At 45.6% G+C, this 23383-nt stretch overlaps 1 protein-coding gene and 1 long non-coding RNA gene across 2 annotated transcripts in view; both read right to left on the reverse strand.

Annotated features, from left to right (window-relative positions):
• Positions 1-23383, reverse strand: part of LOC119169931 (high-affinity choline transporter 1) — a 192944-nt gene that overhangs the window by 104784 nt on the left and 64777 nt on the right. The window contains exons 4-5 of the mRNA XM_037420928.2: positions 4253-4401; positions 1621-1770 (exon numbers count right to left, since the gene is read on the reverse strand). Of these exons, the coding sequence (XP_037276825.2) occupies positions 1621-1770; positions 4253-4401 (299 nt within the window). The remainder of the gene's footprint in view (positions 1-1620; positions 1771-4252; positions 4402-23383) is intronic.
• LOC119169182 (uncharacterized) lies at positions 14002-16682 on the reverse strand. The gene is made up of 3 exons (XR_005109546.2): positions 16540-16682; positions 15091-15231; positions 14002-14944 (listed from the first exon to the last, which is right to left on the reverse strand). It is a non-coding gene; the product is annotated as an uncharacterized LOC119169182 (long non-coding RNA).

The raw sequence follows: 23383 nt of genomic DNA on the forward strand, positions 1-23383 counted from the left end.
AGAGTCGCTGAGCGCCCGTATGGGAGTCTTGTTAACAAATTAAAATTCTTGCTTTAATTGTTTCATGCTTGTTCCTGACCAGACTGCTTTCCGTGCAAAAGGAAATCTGTGTAAGTTATTATTAAAAGAGAGAAGAGAAGATAGAAGTGAGCCCTGTAAAAGTCGGCATCATAGTATGACACCTCAACAGTACCTCATGACGAATGGCGGTGAGAAGGAATTAAAAAGGATTGGGATAGAGATAGAGACAGGGACAGAGAGACCCACAGACAGAAATAACGAGAATATAGGAAAGATGGACACGGTCGCAGGAGTCTGAGGACGGGGCAACACTCAGCGAGAGCTTCGCGGCGTCAGGAGATGGCGAAGGGCGAGCCGGTCGGCCAGAGCTGCGCTGTCGTCGGAGATCGGGAGGGGGGGGGGGGGGAGTACAGCCGGTTGGCACGAAATCCAGCGAGCGAGCCCAACAGGACGTCAGAACTAAATACTGTAACATAGTGTAACAGGCACAGTCTATGTATGCCTGTTTTGGCACTGTAGCTGGGACCGAAAGAGGGTAATAGGAAGAAGACGTGCCTTGGAATAACAAAACTATTGACCATGTCCCCGAAAGGAACCCTGATGGGATTGCAAGCAGCGACGGCGCTGATGGCGTTGACCCGGTTGAAACGGGCGTCGGCGTGGGTGCTTAAGGAACGGTTTGAAGAGAAACTTGGTGTAGCGTTTACTCGAGTAAATGCTTGTTGGAAACGCAAAAACACGGGAAGCGGGACGCGTTGACGACGCTTACGCTCGACTTCCTTCACTCGCGTTTCGCCAGTGTTACCAGCGCGCCGTCTGTATTCTCGAACGCGATCGGTGTTCTTGACTCACGCCTCGTTGGTGTCGCTGGTCTTCGACTGCCGACACTTGCGTCCCGCTTCCCTGGCTGGCACCTCGTCAGTATTGACGTCACCATTTGCGAACGCGATCGGCTTCACTAACCCTCGTAACGCCAACGACAGCTGCGAAAGGTACGCCCAAACTAGCGGAAACCATTCTGTGACTGCGTCCCCCCCATCAGCGCGATTGCGCGAGATTCTCGAAGCGTGCTCGGTCACCCGCCTGCTTGTGGCTTCTTCTCGCCGACAGATAGAAAAAGGTGGCACGAGTGAGATGATGTCCACGTGACAAGTTGGCTCGAGCACTGCGAGTAGCGGAGAGGGTGAAGCGAGCTAGAGCTGACTCGCGGCGAGCGTGCAGCAGGCGAGAAAAAGAGACGTCCCCGTGCACTGCTATGCGGGTGTGAGCTACTTGGCACCACTCCATCTGCAGCGAGGGGAGCGGTGCGGACGTAGGGACAGCGTTACACAAGAGTTGGCGCTGCTTCGCATCTAATAACTTCGGGGCAGCCTCAACACCGCTGAGGTTATCGCTGCATGGCGTCTGAATACCCTCTCCCCACCACCCAACATCTTTTTTTTTTGTTTTATCTGACGTCAAAATATTTCAAGACTCACAATTGCTTGGAAATAATTATGTATACTTGACAATGCTGCAGAGTCTGGGACGCTTTGCGGAAGTAAAACTGTCGATGAAATGGTTAATATGCCATATCATCTCTGGAATACCTTCACGCACCTGCCACGGAATGCCGCCCATCATGAGGAGCAGCATGGAATCCCAGTAGATGCCGAAGTCTTGCCACTCGACGGTCCCGATGAAGTCATTTTTGGGATAAGATATCACGCCCACGGCCTCGTGAAACATAGCAAAGGGAAGGCACAGCCACTGCACCCACGCAGCACATAGGGCAGTCAACAACAAAAAACATGTCATTTACAGTTCCTTATTTTAACATGGCAATTCCTATAGTGACCCTAATGCAACACGCAGTGGTCTGAGAGTATACCACTCGAAATGGTTCGGAGATACGTTTTGGTAAACTGGCAACACGGTAGGCTTTCGCGGTTATACGGCTTATTAGGCTCAATTCTGCAAGTTTATGAGATCTTTCTGCTGCTTTTAAAACCTGAACTGATTCAAACTTGAGCGTTAAGTATACTCCAATTTCACCTGATTGCATTTTAATATCCACTCTATCAAATAGAACCGTTGGTTTAACACATTGCGTCACAATTAGAACAAATATTGAGATCCACAATTCGATCTTTTGCCCTATCTTGAAGTTAAACTAGAGCACCCTCTTGACCTCAATCTCGGTGTCATCATGTATAACTGCCAATAAGCCTATTCTTACACAATTTGATGTTTTGAGCGTTTTGCTATTTGATGTTTGAGGGTATTTTCACGTAAAACATTTTTCGCATCCTAAACGTTTCTCTTGTTTGTTCTATCTATACATAAGAAAGAAGGGCCACCACCTTGAATTAATTCGTAGAGTATCATGCGCTCAACACCAAAGCAGTGGCTTTGAACTGCATGGGCTTTCTCGTCCATATTCATATCATTTTTAATTACTAAGCTTAGGATAAACCCATCACAACACCCTTTACACTTCCCAAGGCTTCGCTCCTTAACAAGCAGCCCTTCCCTCGAGCCCTTCTTTTATCTTACTGTCTCTTGTGGAGCGTTTAAGAGGCAGCATGTGGAATTGTTCTTCAATATCTTTGTCAATGAAATCATCCAATGGTAGAAAAAGCCCTTTTCGACAACATTTCTACCTTGCGTAGACCCCCATCACTTTCACTTTGTGTAACTTGGTCGCAGAGATGATATTGGGTAGCATGATCAAACTATTCTTTGCGTCTTTTTACTTCTATAGCATTGGAATCTTATTCAAGCAAACGCTTCAAGGTGGCCTGATTGTTTAGGGTGTAGCTTCAACAAGCGAAAGGCGCAAAGAACTTCGGACGAACGACACTTCAAAATTGTCATGTCGTCATAGAACAGGACAAGTGTGTTTCACACATATTTGTCCTGTTCTTTTTGCTGTTAGTCCTTCATGCCTTTTGCTCGGAGCAACTATACTACAGGCTTTACTGTGCCATTTATTTCACTATATTCGCGAGTGGAACTCATCGGATCCAGCAATATGTCTATTGCGTTTTTCACTTCTGCTCAGCAGTCTTATTGCGTTTACATGCATTTCTACAATCAGGGTAGTAAAGGGGGCTATCTCGGGCAAGCTTTTTTTCCGTGAATTACACTTTAGAAATGTTTTATGATGTGGAATATTACGAATTCCATGCACATGGAAACCTCTGTTTCTTACCAATTTCTGTTCCTCTCTTAGTAACATCACATTGCGTAGAGCAAAAAAGATGCTCTTTAAGATTTTTTACAAAGCATCGGTATCACTCAAACCTTTAAAGGGCGTACTACCCGTAAATTTTAATGCTAGTGCGTAATTTAAGAAATCATGAAGAAGTAATACAGAAGAATCACGAAGGCGCACGTGCAGAGTGGTGACTTCACTTTACTGCTCGCCAGCGGGGGCTGTTTCATCTACACCATCAAGCTCAATGGCAAATTGTGCATGTAGTCAAACTATTTGATTCGTTCACAATGAGACCATAAAATGAGCCAAATAAACATGACGAGAAAAATCCGGGGCCTCCATCTTCTTTTCGAACCCAGGACCAGTATACTGGACAATAGGTAGCAAAGCGATGCACTCGAAATGAAAACCGCATTTGTGGTTTCCCGAAGAGACCAAAGGAGTCCTCTCTGTTTCATGTCTCTTATGATGCAGTTGAATTTTCGGAATCGTTTTCTTGAGAACAAACAAGGGAGGAGGGGGGGGGGGGGGGGCAAGCTCAGTGTAATGACTTTAGAAAACCCACGCGCACGACGCACACCAGTAAGCTTTCAATTCTTGGGGGACTTGTCGTCATATATTTGAAGAAATTTAAATAACGCTGACTAACAAGAGTAAGTCCGAAGCACTGCTGTGAAAGGGTTACCTGTGTTACTAGGGTTTTTCTCGAAATGCGAGGAGGCCTGGTTAAATGTTCGTTAAAGTTCAGTTGCCATATATGCCGCCTAATTCCCAATGGGTTCCTCAGCTGTCGGCTATTGAACGTTAGGTCACCTTATAGGCACAATGTTGCAAGCGATACGTTCGTTTTCAAAAAACTGGCAAGAACTATGTCATACCTTGAGTTCTCCATATGTAAGTTGTATATTTTTGTAGTCAGAACCAACTGTTCTTGCGTAAGTGTCCTTCCTCTATCCTCAATTATTTTTTCAATGATGAGAGAAGAAAGCGTGCAATTATACGTGACAATCAAAATGTGTCACTTGAGCTCACCAGTCCGAAAAATATGGCGACCAGTTGAACGACGTCCGTGTAGGCCACGGAGTAGAGGCCGCCCGTGAAGGTGTAGAAGAGTGCGATGCAGGCTGAAGCTATCACCGATTCTCTCCGCTCAAATTCCAGGATCACCTCCACGGTCGCACCTGAGTTCAGCAGAAGCAGCATTGTTTCCTTACCTATACATGCGCCGCATTGCTTACAACCGAATGCCATGTCGCTAATCATTTTCGCAAGCGTGCAAGGGGCCGAGGGCCCCATTTGTTGCCCTAAAAACGACTAAGCTATCAAGTTATCGTAGCTCCACGGCTGTACATTTTTCACGCAAATTTTCTGTATATACAAGTTAATTCATAGGAAATGAAAAGTATATATATATATATATATATATATATATATATATATATATATATATATATATATATATATATACATACACTGCAGTGGCCAACTGCAGTTCGCCGCTGCAGCAAAATTTGGGGGCGAAGTCTGGAAAAGTGGCTTCCATGAGACGTAGGACTTCTGTGGAGCTCAACAGTCAGAATAAAAATTATCATGAAGGCCAGTTTTGCGGCCAAAACCTCAAATTTTTCCGCAATAATTTTTTTAATATATATATTCTTTTGAGCATCCGGGTCCCGTGTTTACTCTTTATTTTTACAGGACACACACAAACACACTGATATATATATATATATATATATATATATATATATATATATATATATATATATATATATATATATATATATATATATATATATATATATATATATATATATATATATATATATGGGAGCAATAATTCAATGGGCCAGTTAGTCTTCGTGAAGGTATGGGATATGGCACAACGGGAGCATTGTCAACAAGGATAAATATATTTATTTCCCCAACAGTTTCGGGAGGGGTACTCCCTTCATCAGGGGATGAGTTATACTGACATGAACTTCCAAACTTCGTTGCTGCCGCGTCCCTCTCGCCTTGAAAGATGTGTGCGAGAGTGAGAGGGAACTAAAAAAAGGAACGAAAGAAAAAAAAGGAGGAACAAAAAAGACGAAAAAAAGAGAACGAAAAGAAAGAAAGTAAAAAAGAGCAAGAACCACTGTCAACACTGAGAACGAAACCAACTGTCCGTGTACATCCACATACGGTTCTTATCACGTGCCGTTCAGTTCTCGACGTGTGTCGGGCCACCCAAGATTGTCGCCGCGGTGGCGGGAGGGTCCGTGATGGCGTGCGTAAAGAAAGGATTTCCCCTTAATGGGTCGGTCGGCGTGCGGCGTGCGTAAAGAAAGGGTTTCCCCTTAATGGGTTGGTCGGCTCTTTACCTTTTATCTTCGTCCGTTTCCCTTCAATGGTCATTAAGTGGTAGGCGAACGTAAACAATTTGTATGTGCATGTGGAAAAAAGCAAAAAAAGAAGAAAAAAAGAAGAACAAAAAACAAGAAAGGACAGTGTACACGTACGAGTCAGTCAGAAAAAAAGAGCATGGTCTCCAGCTATCAATCTTTGTCACCAATTTCCTCCTGGCTTACTTCTCGGAGGCAGTTGAGTTTTCCGGGGTCCTCGTTGATGCCGGCTACTAATGTTCGAAATTTGAAAATAAAATATGCCTCACGCTGTTCGCGCTCGCGCCTGTTTGAGAAACCGGACTGCAAAAGAGTTACGCTGATATTTTCAAAACTGTGGTTTGACAGGCGCAGATGTCTAGATAAAGGTAGCTTCGGCAGTGAAGTGGCGTGGTACCGGTGATTATTGAACCACAGCCGAAATGGCGTGTGTGTTTGGCCGATATATTCTTGTCCACAGATGTTGCAATGTAGCATGTATATTACGTTACTGAAGTCACAATTAAGGCTTTCAGTTATGCAGAATTTGAAATCCGAGAAGTTCGCTTTGGATTCACGTGTTGTGATCATCTGTGGGCATACCTTGCATCGAGCTTTTCCGCTGGGATGGCACCCTGATTGAAATTTGGGGGTGTTTGTTTTTGCTCTGACAAGAATGTCCTTCAGATTTTTATCCCTGCGGTACACCACGTGAGGTGGCTTCGCGAAAATAGAAGTTAGTCGTTTGCTTTGCCTAACTATGTTGAAATGGCGGGAAAGTATGTTGTTGATTCCTGGCGCTGATAAGGAGTAAGTTAGTACAAGGTTCGTTTGGGAAGTTGCTTTAGATACTCTGTTTGGTCCCTTAATTATATCATTCCTGTTCACGTTGCGAGCACGTAGTATGGCATCGTCAATAATGTCTTCCGGATAATTTTGTTTCAATAAGGAATGCTTTAGGTGTTCCGCGTGTCTGTCGAATTCGCGCATATTGGTGCATATTCTTCGGTACCGGTAGGCCTGAGAATATGGAATACCCGTTTTTCCATGCTTTGGGTGGCTGCTGTTGAAATGTAGGTACATTTGACGGTCTGTAGGCATTTTGTAAAGGTTTGTTGAGAAGCGGTCATTTTTGACCGTGACAGTGACGTCCAAAAAGTTAATGCTAGTTTTGGAAACTTTGTGCGTGAATTTTATTGACGGGTGGCACTTGTTAAAATCCTCTATGAAGCGGAAAACATATCGTCTAAGTATCTTCTGTAGTAGAAAGGTTTCAAGGTGTTTCTCTCAATGAATTGGATTTGAAGTGAAGCCATAGGGACGTACGGCTCAAGTTTCGCCGCGCGCGTGCAGCGCCGTTTCCTCCCCTGGCGGCCTTTGCTCCAATTCATTGCCGCACACGGGGCGCGCTCGACCGCAGATTCGCTTGGAGTACGCTGCTTGCTGCTTCGCCGTGATGAAAACTAGCGTGCCTAAGAGGAAAAGACCGGGCTCTAAATATTGTGTAGTTGGGTGCCACAACAGCGTCGCAAACACGAAGGGAAAAGAGCCCATCGTCAGGTTCTATTCGTTTCCCGGCAAGTGGTACGAGACAGACCACCGAGAAGCCTGGATTAAGGCTGTGCGGCGGAAGAAGTGAGTGATCATTTCTCTGTCTTTCTCCTGTCATTCATCTAATAAAACTTTTCTCTATTGTAAACATGTCTTCCAACTTGCCGAAAATTGCTCGACTGGCCACGGGTTGGCGTTGCGAAGTCGACGACTTCATCAGCCAAGCACACCTCTGTACAATAAATGACCCTGGCCTCGCAGGACAGGCCACCCACAAAGTCTGTGTTTACTTGCTGCGTTGTTTGAATGTTGAGGTCGTACACAGTACGCGTATGGTGAAACAGTGTCCTGTCAGCACTCATATTTCTAAGAAGGGCCGCCAGATGCTTTTTTTTCAATGTTGGCGGAGACCGTCGACACCAGACTTTCTACCACTATCTTGGCCTCTTGCTCTACCTCCGTCATCTTCATGGCCTTTAGAACACTGTTGAGTGGGCAAACTAAATCTTCATAGCATGCCATGACATCAGTGGGCGACTATGGCCTTGTGTCCTTGGCACACATGAGGGGTCCAGCTAAAAGAAAGAATTCCGGTCAGGTTAACAGTGGTCATTAAAGGCAAACTTACACTATTAGCTCCATCCTAGATTTTTTAATATGCTTCGCACTGACCGAGCTTTATTACCTTTTAAGCGGCTATACAGGCATTAGAATTTCTGAATCACCTAGTTGAATAACTGGAACTTTTACTTAAATTGATTTATCCCTGCAACTTTTGGAGGAAGAACAGTTTTACACACTTTTTTGTGTAGAGAGGTTCTAGAAACATTCAGATAGCCGTGTATGGAGAGTAAAAAGAAAGACTTCGAGAGGCCATTTTTTCTCAGCCTCTTGCAACTGCATAGAAATTGCAATTTCGGTGTTACTTTCACGAAGAATGCAACGCTGCTAGCATGAAACTAATCAGCTTTCACTCGGTTTAAAAGTAGAGATAGGAGGAGGATAAGTTCACGAAACCAGGGTATGTCAAGAAAACGGGTTCGGTTCCCGACCGCAGCGGCCGCTTTTATGACCCAGGCGAAAAGCAACAACGCCCGTGTGTTTGAGCTTTCGGCACACGTTAAAGATCCTCAGGTGGTCAAAATTCATCCGGAACCCTGCACTATGGCGCGCCCCGTCGTCTGTGTAGCGTCGGCACGTTAAACCTCATAATAAATCAATGACGAATCCACGGTGAAAAGAGGAATCGAGCGAATGCATTCCTAATCAAAATACCTGGGAAAAGGTCCGCGATGGTCTTGTTCACGTCCCGCTGTGGTTTTTTCGACGGTTTTCCCCACTGCTGAGGTCTGCTTGTACAGGTATCGTCAGTTGTCTGATTCACGTAGGCGCACACAGCCGCGGCATGCTTACAGCGGCCGGTTATTCCCGCCTTGCAAGAGCACGTCCCGGAGGCTACGGACCGTGTATGAGCGCAAATCTGCATGCGAAAAGTCAATTTAGTATCACCACCTTTGTGTACTTAGCCTCTGAGCGCGAATACATTCGACAAGAGCGGTAGAAAGAACACAAAAGGAGAAAGAGCGTTTACCTTCAGACGCACATCGTAGACGACGTTGTCTTTCACTTGTGAAACGCACTTGGCGTTCAGCTGATGCTCGTCTGCTTGTATTCTCTCCTCCACCTCGAACACATGTTTCACGAGTAGCTTTCCCTTCGTCAGGTTCGCCTCCCTAAAAAATAGCTCACAGTTTTCGAGAGGAAGAAAGCCGCAATAGAACGCCAACGTGTTACTCGCCATTGAAAACCAGCAGCGGCGGCACGGCAGCTCGGTATGCCTGCGGCCAACTAGGGCGGTTCTCCGCCGCGCGCAGCGCTGCTAGTATCACTCCGGCGCGCCACCTGGCCCAGCCGTACGCCCCTAGAAAGGTGCTCGCGAAGTTTGGGGCCATTTTTGTGCCCATTGCAGTGCCACTGATCTGAAGGAAATGCTTGCCATTGAACTCAAAATGGTTATAATTTAGTACAAGTTCAAGAAGTGTAAACAGTACCTCGCCACTTACACTAGTTGATGAGTCAGATTTTACATATTCAGAAACCATAGCCGCTATTCCGTCATGGTGGGGTATGTTGGTGTACAGTGAGAAGACGTCCATGGTCACCAGAAAGCTGCCGCCTGGGATGTCGAGACTTGAAGTTTCGCAGACGAAGTGGTTTGTGTCCTTTAGGTAATAGGAAAAATTTGGGGGGATGTGTTTTATTAAAGAATTGATGAATTCTGATATATTTTCTGTCGATGTGCTGTTACTGGATACTATCGGATATCCCGGATTGCCTGCCTTGTATATACTGGGGAGCAAATAGAATCGACCGGGAACAGAAAGGGCCGGTAACATTGCTTTTAACATTTTGCCCGTAATTTTCTCGTCCCGGCGGAGATTGCTTAGGGTTACTTTTATCTCCCTTTCAAATTCGGGAGTCGGGTCCGTTGGAAGTTCTTTGGAGAATTTTGTGTCTGATAGTTGTCGTTCCCCTTCCTTTAAGTAGTCCGATGTGTTTAGAATTACTATGCAGCCCCCTTTATCAGCCGGTTTGATAGTAATTCCAGTGTTTTTTCGTAGTTCATCGAGTGCCCTTCGTTCTGACTTTGATATGTTGTTTCGAAATGGCCGATTTTTTTCATACGCTCTGATGATATCTTTTTGAACTGCTGATATATGCATATCGAGGTGTTTGTCCCTCTGCTCACCTGGACACCATGATTTGTCACCACCAATCAATCTACTCTCGTCCGTACAGTCCTTGCGATCATGAAAGTATTCACGGAGGCGGAGATTACGCGCAAAGTTTTCGAGGTCTAAGTACAGTTCAAATTCATTGAATCTACCGGATGATGGACAAAAGGTTAAGCCTCTCGACAAAAGTTGAAGCTGAGCGGGTGTGAGTGTTGTGTTTGACAGATTGAGGACATTTTTCTCATAGGTTTTCGGCTGCTCTTGGCTATCACGTGGCGCGGGAGTGTCAGCGTCATATTCGAGAGTAAGGATGTTTTGATTAGGATCGCACTGTAGTTTCGAGTTCCCATTTTTCTCCTCAAAGTTAGGTTGTGGTACGGGAAGTCCCTGGCGTTCTTGAACGGCCTCATTCCTATTTTCCTGTTGCAGAGCAGTGGAGCTTCTGCAGTCCCCCCTTGAATTTTCTATCTTTTACTACTGAAATTTCGCCTCTCTTTTTTAGTTCATATCTTTCCAGTGCTCTTGCCTCATGCTCTCCGAGATTAGATACCAATTTCTGCGTGGCCTCCGTGACACTGTATTCGGCGGCCTTACGCTCACTATGGTCCGCAATGACCCTAGTCAGTTGCAGAGACGCTTCTAGTAATGTTTTTTCCCACTTCCCCCTTTCTACTTTACTTAGTGTAGACATTGAGGGGTTGCAGGCTAGGCGGAGGCCCTTAGGTGCAATTTCGTGAGATAGATATTTGGTTAGTTGTTCCGCGTGTTTTTCGTATTGCACCCAAGTAGCGTCGGAATGTCCGAAAACATAGCACCACCATAGGAGATGAAGCACGGTGTCGATGAGTCGTTCAGACTGAAGTGCGTGTGGACGTACCGTATTATTGAGTCCCCGATGACGGCACACTTCGTAGGGTAATTTGGATATCTCCGCGACAAACGCTCCGTTGATGATGTACTATATATATATATATATATATATATATATATATATATATATATATATATATATATATATATATATATATATATATATATATATATATATATATATATATACATACATATTGAAGCGGGTTGTAGAACAATCAGGAGTTCGGCGAACGAGAGCTTTATTTAGTGCAAGGGCTAACTGAACGCAAGCCTGCGATCACAGCAAGCCTTCTTCCTTTTCTATACTCGAGCTCCATGCCCACTGCCCTCGTTACAATCACTCCCGGGAGATAAGGGAGTCATCCTGGCGACCTAAGGATAGGTGTAAACAGAAGAATCATGTCGAAAAGTTAATTCGAGCGTGAAAACTTGACACGATCACTCACACACGCACACACCCATGCATCAAACACACAGCGCTCACTTCCAACTAATTTATTCATAGCTCGAAAGCTTCAATATATACAGGACACATTTTCGAAATGCTCTACCAACTAGCCCAACAACAAGTTCTCTTAGAAGGGTCATGGTATGGCTTGAGCCGAGAGATGTGTACAATTTCTTGTCCCCGACCGCACTTGTCCAGAGATGCATCTAGCCGCTCGACAAGGTAGTTGACAGGGGATGTTTGGCGTACAACTTGATAAGGGCCATGGTACCTGGACGAAAGCTTGTGGGAGAGTCCTGGAGGAGTAGAAGGAATCCATAGCCACACCAATGAGTTCGGAGCAAAGCTCATAGGCGTGGTGGACGTGCCGTGGCGATGTTTTTGGCGCATCTGGTCAATTGACGAGAACGCACGAGCAAGCTTCCGACATTCTTTAGCGTGTGCTGCTGCTCGAGAAACGGTAGTCCTCTCTGAAGGGTCCGGTCGATAAGGAAGAATGGTATCCATTGTTGATGATGGCTCGCGTCCATAAAAAAGGAATAAAGGTTAAAATGCAGTGGTGCTTTGCGTTGCAGTGTTGTAAACATATGTCACGAAAGGCAGTATGCTATCCCAATTTGACTGGTCGGATGAAGCGTACATGGGCAGCATAACCCCAAGTGTTCGATTAAAATGCTCTGTCATCCCATTAGTTTGCGGGTGATAGGCTGTGGTAGTGCGATGTATGATGCGACACTCGCTCAATAACGCTTTGATGGCATCGGAGAGAAAAACGCGGCCGCGATCGCTTAGTAACTCTCGAGGTGCTCCATGCCTTAAAACCAGGTTTTGCAGTATAAAATATGCAACGTCTTTTGCGGTAGCAGAAGGTAACGCAGCTGTTTCAGCGTACCGCGTTAGGTGGTCGATAGTGACAATGACCCAGCGGTTGCTACTCGAAGTATAGGGAAGCGCACCGTAAAGGTCGATTCCAACACGATTGAAAGCTCGTGCTGGACATGGCAACGGCTGCAAGGGACCCGTAGCATGTTGAGCGGGCATTTTTCGTCGCTGGCATGTAATGCAAGACCTGACGTAACGGCGAACGAAACGGTACATACCACGCCAGTAGGATCGCAGCTGCAAGCGATTGCATGTTTTTATCACAGCAGCGTGGCCACATTGCGGATCATCGTGGAACGTGGCGCAAATGTCCGAGCGCAGATGTCTGGGAATTACGAGCAACAACTTACGGCCGATCGAGCTGTAGTTTCGGCGGTAAAACAGGTTATCCCGAACAGCGAAGTGTCCTGCTTGACGGCGAAGCGTCCTGGAAACTGGAGCGGACATCTGGTTTGAGAGAAAGTCCAAAAGAGAAGAAATCCAAGCATCTTTACGTTGCTCGGAAGGCATGTCCGAAATGCTGATGGCGAAGGCAGCACTGGTGGAGATAGGCGAGCCGACAGGCTCTGAAGCCAATGGCGAACGTGACAGGGCATCGGCGTCGGAATGCTTCCGGCCAGAACAGTAGATAACACGGATATCAAACTCCTGTAACCGCGATGCCCAACGAGCGAGCCGATCATTAGGATCTTTTAGTGAAGATAACCAGCAAAGCGCATGGTGGTCTGTTACAATATCAAACGGACGTCCACATAAATGAGGCCGAAATTTTCCGATTGCCCAAATAATGGCGAGGCACTCCTTTCCAATTACACTGTAATTCTTCTCGGCTTTACTGAGGGTGCGGCTGGCATAGGCAACGACGTACTCGTCAAAGCCATCCTTGCGTTGGGCCAGTATGGCCCCGAGCCCGACACCACTAGCGTCCGTATGAAGCTCCGTTGGAGCAGACGGATCGAAATGTCGGAGTATGGGAGGCGTCGTGAGGAGCCGACGGAGTTCCTGAAATGCATCATCACACGCCTGCGACCACGCTGACAAATCAGAACTTCCGGCAAGAAGATTGGTCAAGGGGGCGATAATGGAGGCGAAATTGCGGACGTAGCGCCAGAAGTACGAACATAGGCCGATGAAGCTTCAAACCTCTTTGATGGTGGTTGGTTTTGGCAACGCCGCAACTGCATTAAGTTTTGTAGGGTCCGGGAGAATGCCGTCCTTAGAAACCACATAGCCGAAGATTACAAGCTTGCGAGCGCCGAAGTGGCATTTCTTAAACTTAAGTTCAAGTCCCACCGTGGAAAGGCACGTAAGAACTTCCTCGAGGTGGCTGAGGTGGGTCGCAAAGTCGCTTGAAAATACCACAATGCCGTCCAAATAACAGAGGCACGTTTTATATTTCAGACCTCGCAAGATGGTGTCCATCATTCTTTCGAAAATGACAGGCGGATTGCAGAGGTCAAACGGCATAACGGTGAATTCATATAGTCCATCCGGTGTTACAAAGGCTGTCTTCGGGCGGTCTCTCTCTGCCATGGGCACCTGCCAGTAGCCGGAGCGTAAATCTAACGAAGAAAAGAACTCTGCTCCTTGTAGGCAGCCCAAAGCATCATTGATGCGCGGCAGAGGGTATACGTCTTTGCGCGTTATCTTGTTGAGTCGGCGGTAGTCAACGCAGAACCGGATGGCTCCGTCTTTTTTCGTGACGAGAACAACCGGTGAAGCCCAGGGACTGTTGGAGGGCTCGATGGTGCGACGTTTCAACATGTCGTTCACTTGTTCGTCGATGACACGGCGATCAGCAGATGACACACGGTACGGACGCTGTCTTAGCGGGGCTTGTTGACCGGTGTCAATACGGTGAACGACCGCAGAGGTTCGGCCTAAGCCAGACTGGTAACGATCGAATGAACACGGTCGAATGAACAGTGGACACGGGATCGGTGCTTCTGTACAAGCACTGAATCGCTTCCCTTTTGCAATGCAGGTTCAGCTGGCATTCCTCGTGCCCTTCTTATCAAGTGCATCCTTAGGCGTGATATGCGCTCCTTCATTACCCTCGACGCTGGAACATCTAGGCGTCGGCGCGTCTGACGTGGTGATCTTTCCGCCTCGTGATTTCGCGCCCATGCCTACCCTGCCTATTCTTGATGAACTCGTCTTCAAGCAACCCCCCGGATCGACAGCAGCATCAACTTCAACCAAGTGTTTAAGAAGCCAGCGCAGCCCAAACCAATTCAGTGGACACGGGATCGGTGCTTCTGTACAAGCACTGAATCGCTTCCCTTTTGCAATGCAGGTTCAGCTGGCATTCCTCGTGCCCTTCTTATCAAGTGCATCCTTAGGCGTGATATGCGCTCCTTCATTACCCTCGACGCTGGAACATCTAGGCGTCGGCGCGTCTGACGTGGTGATCTTTCCGCCTCGTGATTTCGCGCCCATGCCTACCCTGCCTATTCTTGATGAACTCGTCTTCAAGCAACCCCCCGGATCGACAGCAGCATCAACTTCAACCAAGTGTTTAAGAAGCCAGCGCAGCCCAAACCAATTCAGTGGACACGGGATCGGTGCTTCTGTACAAGCACTGAATCGCTTCCCTTTTGCAATGCAGGTGTGTGCAAACGTTTCTTTATATGCAAAGAAAAATAACAACCTCTGCTTAATACTGGTCCCGTGTCCACGGGTGTTGTGTGAAGTGTTTTGTGAATGTTTTTTCATACCTTTTTTGCTGCTACGCGCTGGCGATGTTGAGAGCAACCCCGGGCCCCCTACCAAGCGTTCGGACACGCTCGGTGACATAGCATCCTTACCCGCAGATCCCGCGGAACAGATGAGGGTCATTTTCCAAATGCTCAAAGATGTTCACACCCGCTCACTGGAAAGTTCGAAGGTACAGACCGAATTAGCAGCTGAAGTTAAAGCAATTAAATCTGGACCGAAATCCATCGAAACCAAGATCACTGCTATTCAGAACCGGCTTGAAGTACTGGAGGAAAATTATAAAAAACTAGAAGAACTTACCCAGGAAGTTAGTAGCATCCATACTCAGACAGATCAGCTTTCCGCTCAGGTATGCTCATTGCAAACACGCGTGCAGGATCACGATGACAGACTGCGACGCAACAACCTCATTTTCTACGGCATCCCAGATTCTGAAGAAACCTGGGCAATGACAGAGGAAAAAGTTATTTCCACTCTCAATTGCCACCTTTCTTCTCCCCTTTCCTCTGATGCCATTGAACGCGCGCATCGCTTGGGTACCTTCAGCCAGGGCAAATGTCGCCCAATCATAGTTAAATGCCTATCCTATAAAACAAAAGATGCGTTACTTGCGACACATATACACCTAAAGAAACATAACATCACTGTAGAAGAGGATTTTTCACCCGCTACACGTGCAGCTCGGAAAAAACTACTTGATTTTGCCAAGAGTCAACCAGGCCCCGTCAAGCATAAACTCAGCTACAACAAGCTGCTTCTGAACCAAAAATGCTACATGTACGACCCAAACAGTGATGCAATCATCAACATTCCAAATCGTAGTACACAAACCATTGCCCCGCCTGCAACTTCCAAGCCCTAGGAAAGCGCGAGGGGCAGTGGTCATGTGACTGTAGCTTCCATATCGGTCCTGTTTACTAATATCAGAAGTGTTCTTAACAAGTATAACTCTCTATCATCAGCGATCGACACATGCTCCGCTAAAATTATCGCGTTAACTGAAACTTGGCTCTGCGGGCAAGTGTGCGACTCTGAGATATTTTTAAACGCTCATCGCTTCTCACTTTTTCGTCGCGACCGTGGCACACAGAGAGGCGGTGGCGTACTTCTGGCTATTTCCAGCGATATCCCATCATCATCTGTACACGTTCATACTAATCTAGAAATGATATGGGCTGTGGTAACGCTTAGTCACCAGAATGTAGTCATCGGGGTATGCTACCGCCCACCCTCACCCTCGCCTACATTCAGTAGCGAACTTCAAGATGCCATAAACGTTGTTAGTACGCGTTTCCCTACATCGCCGTTGCTCTTGCTGGGTGATTTCAATTTTCCCAACATAACCTGGAATTCCCATTCCCCTTTAATATTTCCGCTTTCGTCCCAAGCTCGCGAATTTTTAGACGTTTGCTCGGTATTTTCCTTACAGCAAATGTGTACACAAGCAACCAGAATAGTAGCTCACGCTGCAAACACATTAGACTTAATTCTAACAAACAGTTCCGATATAATATCGCCCATAACGTACCTTCCGGGTCTTGGCGATCATTTGCTTCTACATTTTTCCATTAACTTAGCCCACCCGAAAACAAAGAAAAAGAAGAAAATCATTCGTGACTATAACAGAGGTGACTTTGAGGCAATCAACAATGACCTTTCTACCTTCACTGATCTTTTTCTTGACGGTTTTGACGATCGCAGTGTACAAACTAATTGGAATATGTTTTCAGATAAAATAATTCAACTCACTGAACAGTACATCCCACACCGCAGTGTAACCAACAACTCAAATGCACCCTGGTACAACAGCCATATCCGGCGTTTGTCAAACAGGAAAAAGCGTTTCTTTCGCGCCGCAAAACTTTCGCCTTCTAATGAACGTTGGGCTTTATATGCAACAGCGTCTACGTTGTACATTCAGGCCCTTCGAGATGCAAAAAAACATTTTCATTCCCATGTACTACCTTCCATGTTAACCACAAATGTTAAGAAATTCTGGCGAACTTTTAATCCCTCAACCGATGACGCTATCACACTGACCGATTCCTCTGGCGACCCCATTTCATCTGATATTTGTGCCTCAGTTTTTAACCGTACATTTGCTGAGAACTTTTCTGCCCATTCTGCTGTTAATAACCCCACAACAAACAGCCATACCTTTGAAAGTATGCCACCTATACTAATCAGTACACTTGGTGTTCTTGAGCTCATTGGTGGACTTAGCCTTCATTCAGCTCCCGGCTGTGATAATATTAGTAACAAGTTCTTGAAAAACACTTCGGCCTGCGCTGCGTTAATCTTAACTAAACTTTTTCAACAGTCTCTTGATCAGTCCATTCTTCCAAATGAGTGGAAAATTGGGAAAAGGTCATTCCAATTCACAAGTCTGGAAGCAAGACATCTCCACTTAACTATCGCCCCATTTCCTTAACCAGCACATGTTGTAAAATGTTTGAGCATCTTATTTTCACTAACCTTGTCGGTTTTCTAGAATCCAACTCTTTTTTCTGTTCAGCACAACACGGTTTTAGAAAACATTACTCATGTGAAACTCAGCTAATAACCTTTACTCATGCGCTACATCAAGTACTAGATCGATCATCGATCATTGACTGCATATTTTTAGATTTTTCTAAGGCATTCGACAAGGTTTGTCATAAATTGCTACTGCTTAAACTAAACACGCTTAATATTGGTATTAATTTACTGAAATGGATTGAGTGTTTCCTTTTAAACCGCTCACAATTTGTTTCTTTTAATGGCTTTAACTCAGAGTTTACAGATGTCTATTCGGGAGTTCCTCAAGGTTCAGTCCTTGGGCCTTTATTATTCCTAATTTATATTAATGATCTTCCTTCCGTTGTTAACTCTAATATTCTCCTATTCGCGGATGACTGTGTTGTTTTTAGAGAGATAACGAACTCTAATGATGTTGCCTCACTTCAGTCTGATCTTGGCGCAATCGCAGACTGGTGCAGTGAATGGCTAATGCAACTAAATATTAATAAATGTAAAGTCATGCGTGTTTCCAGAAAATCTTCCCGTCCACCACCATACCACATTGATAACATTCATTTAGAATCAGTAACTTCATATAAATACCTCGGTGTTTACATTACTGCAAACCTAAACTGGTCTGCTCATATCGAGCACTTAATTAACAAAGCTAACCGCATGTTAGGCTATCTTCGTCGAAATTTTTATCACGTTCCTTCCTCCTTGAAACTCCTGCTCTATAAAACACTAATCCGATCGAAATTAGAGTATGCTACATCGGTGTGGAATCCCACCCATATCAACTTAATTACTGCTCTAGAGATGGTTCAGAACAACTCTGTACGTTTCATTCGCGCTAATTACAGTCGCACCGCCAGCATAACTTCTATGAAATCAGACCTTTCCCTCCCATCATTATCACTGCGCAGAAAAGTGTCACGCATTGCCTTGTTTCATAAAATGTATCATCATCCTGATCTGCGCGATCGACTCATCCCTCAACCATCTTATGTATTCCATCGCACTGATCATCGTCACAAAGTTGGATTCGCTTCATGTAATACTGAGTACTTTTATCAATCATTTCTACCACGAACCTCTCGCGATTGGAATGGCCTTCCCGCTGACATTGTAAACATTAATAACTGTAAACATTTTCGCAATTCTGTAGCTAATATTGTATACTCAGGCTCTTTCTAACTTATAGTGCGTCTCTATTGTACTTGCATATTTTGTTCCTTTTATTTTGTTACCTTTTTGTGCTTTTACCACTCCCCCTCTGTAATGCCTCTGGCCCTGAGGGGTATAATAAAATGAAATGAAATGAAAGAGCGAAAGTGGAGTAGAAGATTTCTAATCTCTTGGCGCTAAGTTGGTGTGAGCTCAGAGTCGATGGCATCCGAGAATGCGTCCAGAACATCATTAGGCGCGTTGGTAGGAGTGACAGCACAAATTGGAAGCGAAACTGTATAATCGGGTCTAGTAGCCGGAAGAATGCACTCGTAAGGTTCGTAGCTTCCCAGGCATTCTTCACGTAGTAGGGATGAAGGGCTGTCCGAGTTATTGCACACACAAATGGCAGCGTGACCATTCCGAAAAACGACGACGGCAAACGGAAGCATGAAATTTCGACGGCACGCAGATGTGACCGATGGCATAAACAACACAGGCGACTTCGGAGGGGAGGCACAGGACACCGAGACAACAACAGCTGAGAAAGGCGCAATGTCAACGTCAGAAGCAGCAAACACTCTACACGAAGCGCCATCGTCGGAGTCATGGCACGGCACAGATAACGCAAGTTCGGAACGAGCACAGTCGACCAAAGCAGAATTTGACGAAAGTCCCACCCAAGGATAACGTCGTGCGAAGAACGGAATAAAACTACAAATGTGAAGACGTACATCGCACCTTGAATGACGACTCGTGCAGTGCACAGAGCTGAAGGCTGAATATGATGGAATGTAGCGGTCTGCAAAGATAGGTCGGTAAGTTGAGTGGTCACTTTCTTCAAGTTTCGACACAGTTTCTCGCTAATTACAGATACGGCAGCTCCAGTGTCAACAAGTCCGTGCACTTTAATGCCATCAACATAGAGGTCGATTTCGTACGGGAGAAAACAGTAAGGTCTTGAAATTTTCGCTGCCAACGCAGTTCTTGCCTTCGGAACTACGCCCGTCAGTTTTCCCCTCGCGGTGGGCTGTTGCGACGTAACATTGGAGAAATAGATCGACGATGAGGAGAAGGTGAACGGCTTGAACCGGATGGTCGGCGACCGGGACGTACGTCTAGAGGTGGATTGGAAGGAACGAGATATCGCGGCTGAGTGGACATGGTGGGTATGTAATGTGAGGCCCCTGCAATGTCATGAGAGGGGAAGCTGCGACGACGGCAGTGACGAGCTACGTGGCCTGGGATGCCACATGAAAAACATATCAGCTGATTATCTGGACTGCGCCATTGGTTGACGGTAGGTGCACTGTTCGCCTAATAAGGTACCGTAAATTTTCGTGCAGGCGGCGGCGTCATATAAACGTTCTGAGCTGTTTCGTATACAGCCGGAGACGGGACGGTCAGCGAGCGGGCAGGTGGCGTTGGTGAATAAACGTGGCGAGTAGCTTCGTAGATGGCTGGAGACGCTGGCGCACGTGGCCGAGCAACTGCAGCTGCATATGTTAGTGGTGCGGTAACAGTTGGTGGAGCCTGAGCTGGCGGCAATGCTTCGGCAACTTGCGACTGAATGACCTGGCGAAGCGAAGGCGACAAGGGTGCCATCGGCTCAATAGTTGTTGTTATTATAGATAGCTGCCGGGCGACCTCCTCGCGTTTGAATTGCTTTATGAGTGGCATCAACGCAGAGTGGTCGGCGGTGGCATGGTGATAGCCGAGGGATGAGATGTCCGCGGTGTCTTGAGCAGCGCAACGTGTAGAAGTGCGCTGCCTACGCAGCTCGTCATAACTTTGGCAGAGCTGAATCACCTCGGCGACCATCTGGGGACACTTCGCAGCAAGCATTTGGAATGCACCATCGTCGATTCCTTTCATGCTGTTTTTATCTTGCCTGCCTCATCCATAGTCGGGTTGACGAGCTTGGAGAGAAAGAGCGCATCTTCGATGTAGCTCATGAAAGTTTCATCTGCTCTCTGTACTCTGCCCCGCAAGCGCTGTTCAGCACGAAGGCAGCGGACAGCAGGACGGCCAAAGACTTTCGAGAGGATTTTAGCCAATTCCGATCGGGTACTGAAATCACTTTGATGATTCCTATACCATAGTTTTGCCACGTCGGTCAGGTAAAAACTCTGAGCTTATCGGCTGCGTTCCACTTATTGTATGCGCTCACCAGTTCATACTCAGCAATCCAGTTGTCCACATCTTGGTCCTCTGTGCCACCAAATATGGGGGGGTCGCGCTGCCGGAGGTGCGAGATCTGGAGTAGCGGCCTGAGATGGCCCCTGATCAGTCATTGTAGAAGGTCGTTGGAGTGTGCGGCTGCGAAGTTCCAGGATGAGGACCAGATGTACCCAGAACCTCCACCACTTGAAACGGGTTGTTGAACAGTCAGGAGTTGACTCGGTGAACGAGAGTTTTATTTAGCGCAAGGGCTAACTGAACGCAAGCCTGCGATCACAGCAAGTCTTCCTTTTCTATACCCGAGCTCCATGCCCACTGCCCTCGTTACAATATATATATGAGTGTGTTTGTGTGTTTGTCCTGTAAAAATTAAGAGCGAACACGGGACCCGGATGCTCAAAGGAATATATATATATATATTAAAAAAATTATTCCGGAAAAATTTGAGGTTTTGGCTGCAAAACTGTCCTTCATGATAAGTTTTATTCTGACTGTGTCGAGCTCCACAGAAGTCCTACGTCTCATGGAAGCCACTTTTCCAGACTTCGCCCCCAAATTTTGCTGCAGCGGCGAAACGCAGTTGGCCCCCTAGGCGTTATTAAAGCGATATAGCGTAGGGTCCATTTTCAGTTGGTACAAGCAGATCAGTGCAAAATGAACGTGGACTAAAGAAGAGTGGGCGCAACAAAGTGTTCCTGTTGCGTACGCACTTTGTTACTTATTTTGTGCTGTTAGACCCACTACGGATCGTTAGCTCCCAATCATGTTATTAATCCTGTACATGGTTCATCCTGTGCATGGGCGCGAGCACATTGAGATGAGGAGCATACCGCACTTTTTTTATGCATCCGCTGGTTTCAGTTACCTTGCTATCGAGGTTCAGGCTGTCGCAGATTGTCGAGGAAGCGATGCAATATGTGGTCCTCAAAACCGTCGAAGAAGAGCTGGCGTGACTACAGATCGACTTGCGGACATGTAGGTTTAAGGTAAAGCAACTCGCTTCCTTTATTTGATTTTATTTTATTTTATTTATTATGTACCTGCTTCGCCAAAAGGCATCACAGCATAGAGGGTAGATGACATATAAATAAACACATAACAATACACTCATAAAGCATAAAAAAACGCCGTTTCGACAAGTACGAACAATTTCAGGTGGAAGGGTGTTCGTCTCGTATAGTAACTATCAAAGAAAAAAGTAGCGACAAGCGTCACCCTTGATGGGCATCTCATCTATTTGAAGCTGATGATTCCATCTTTTACAACATAGCTCGGTAGCTGAAAATACAATTCCTTGCGTTTGGCTGCTTTGGAATGGGGAACACTATAGAAAACTTTTAATCTAAGGTTACGATGATTATGTTCAAAAAGAGGTCTTTTCAATCCTCTTTTTCTTTTTGCTGTCTGCCTGACTGTGCATTTTTCCATAACGGCCAATGAAAAACTAGACCACTCCATTGTGCACTTCTTTTCAAGTTTATCCACGAGTTTCTTTGTATATGGGTCTCAGCAGACGCAAGAAGAGTCGAGTATACTACGTACATGTGTAAACTACAACTGGTCTATGAGCTTCAGTGGCGAGCAATTGAATTTACGTTTCAGAAAACTTAGTACACCCTTAGCCTTCATTCTAACATGTCTGTAGTGCTTGGGAAGTAAATATATAGACAAGGACAAGAACTGTCCTTGTCTATATTTTTGCGCTGTTTTTACTTACCAAGTATGAACCACCAACTAGCCCAACTTTTGCTATTAATGACTGTTGTGTCAGTTTAACCTCAGATTAGCAGTGAAAAATACGCCTAAATATTGAAATTTATTGAAGAGTGTCCGTATAAACTTCGTAACGATTGCTGCAATGTGAGAGCTTCCTGGTAAAAGTGACGTATACACTTTTTCACATTCAATAACATTTTTCTTACACTTTTCACACCACGGAGCAATCAAATTTAAATTGTTTTACAGTTAAAGTTTCTCCCAATCACTATTGATGACCCTGTATACCACACAGTCTCCTGAGAACATTTTAAATGATTATAAGATACCCAAAGTGATGTAATTATTAGATACCAAAAACAAATCTGTCCTAAACCTGACCCCTGCGGTACACCAGAGGTCACAGACACATATTTAGAAGAACAACCATTCAGAGCCACACGCATCTGTCTTCAGCAAAGATCCTAGGATTTCCACTCAATAACCTTGGCATCTAATTTGTAGTGTCACAGTTTAGTGATTGGGGGCTATGCGTAACAACATCAAAGGTTTTTCTGTAATCCAGAAATAGACAGTCAACTATTTGGTACTAGCGTACTGCTAAAGTAAGCTCATGAGGGATTTCTATCAGTTGCGCCGTACAAAAAAGTCCCTGCCGGAACCCATGCTGGCTAGGTCAAAGAAGGTTATTGCTTACAAAGTTAGACATTATGCTCATCACGTGTTCTATAAATTTACATACCATAGTAGTCACTGATACTGGCCTATTATTTTCAACGCTGTTCTTCTGTTTACTTTTGTTATTTGCCACCATACGCGCTAATGTACAGTCATTAGGAATAATGCTATAACAGCAATAAATATGAAACAAATGACCTCGATAAGAACATACAACACCTGAGCAGTTTATAAGAAGTGATGCCGGTATATCAATCGGACCATTCACTTTTGTGCGTTTCAAGACTTACAATAGTTTCTTGACTCCCGTCACAATTACTTCAACCTGACACATTTCGTCAACCTAAACAGA

This window comes from Rhipicephalus microplus, chromosome 2 (genome assembly GCF_043290135.1).
Source record: "Rhipicephalus microplus isolate Deutch F79 chromosome 2, USDA_Rmic, whole genome shotgun sequence".
NCBI classification, from domain to species: domain Eukaryota; kingdom Metazoa; phylum Arthropoda; class Arachnida; order Ixodida; family Ixodidae; genus Rhipicephalus; species Rhipicephalus microplus.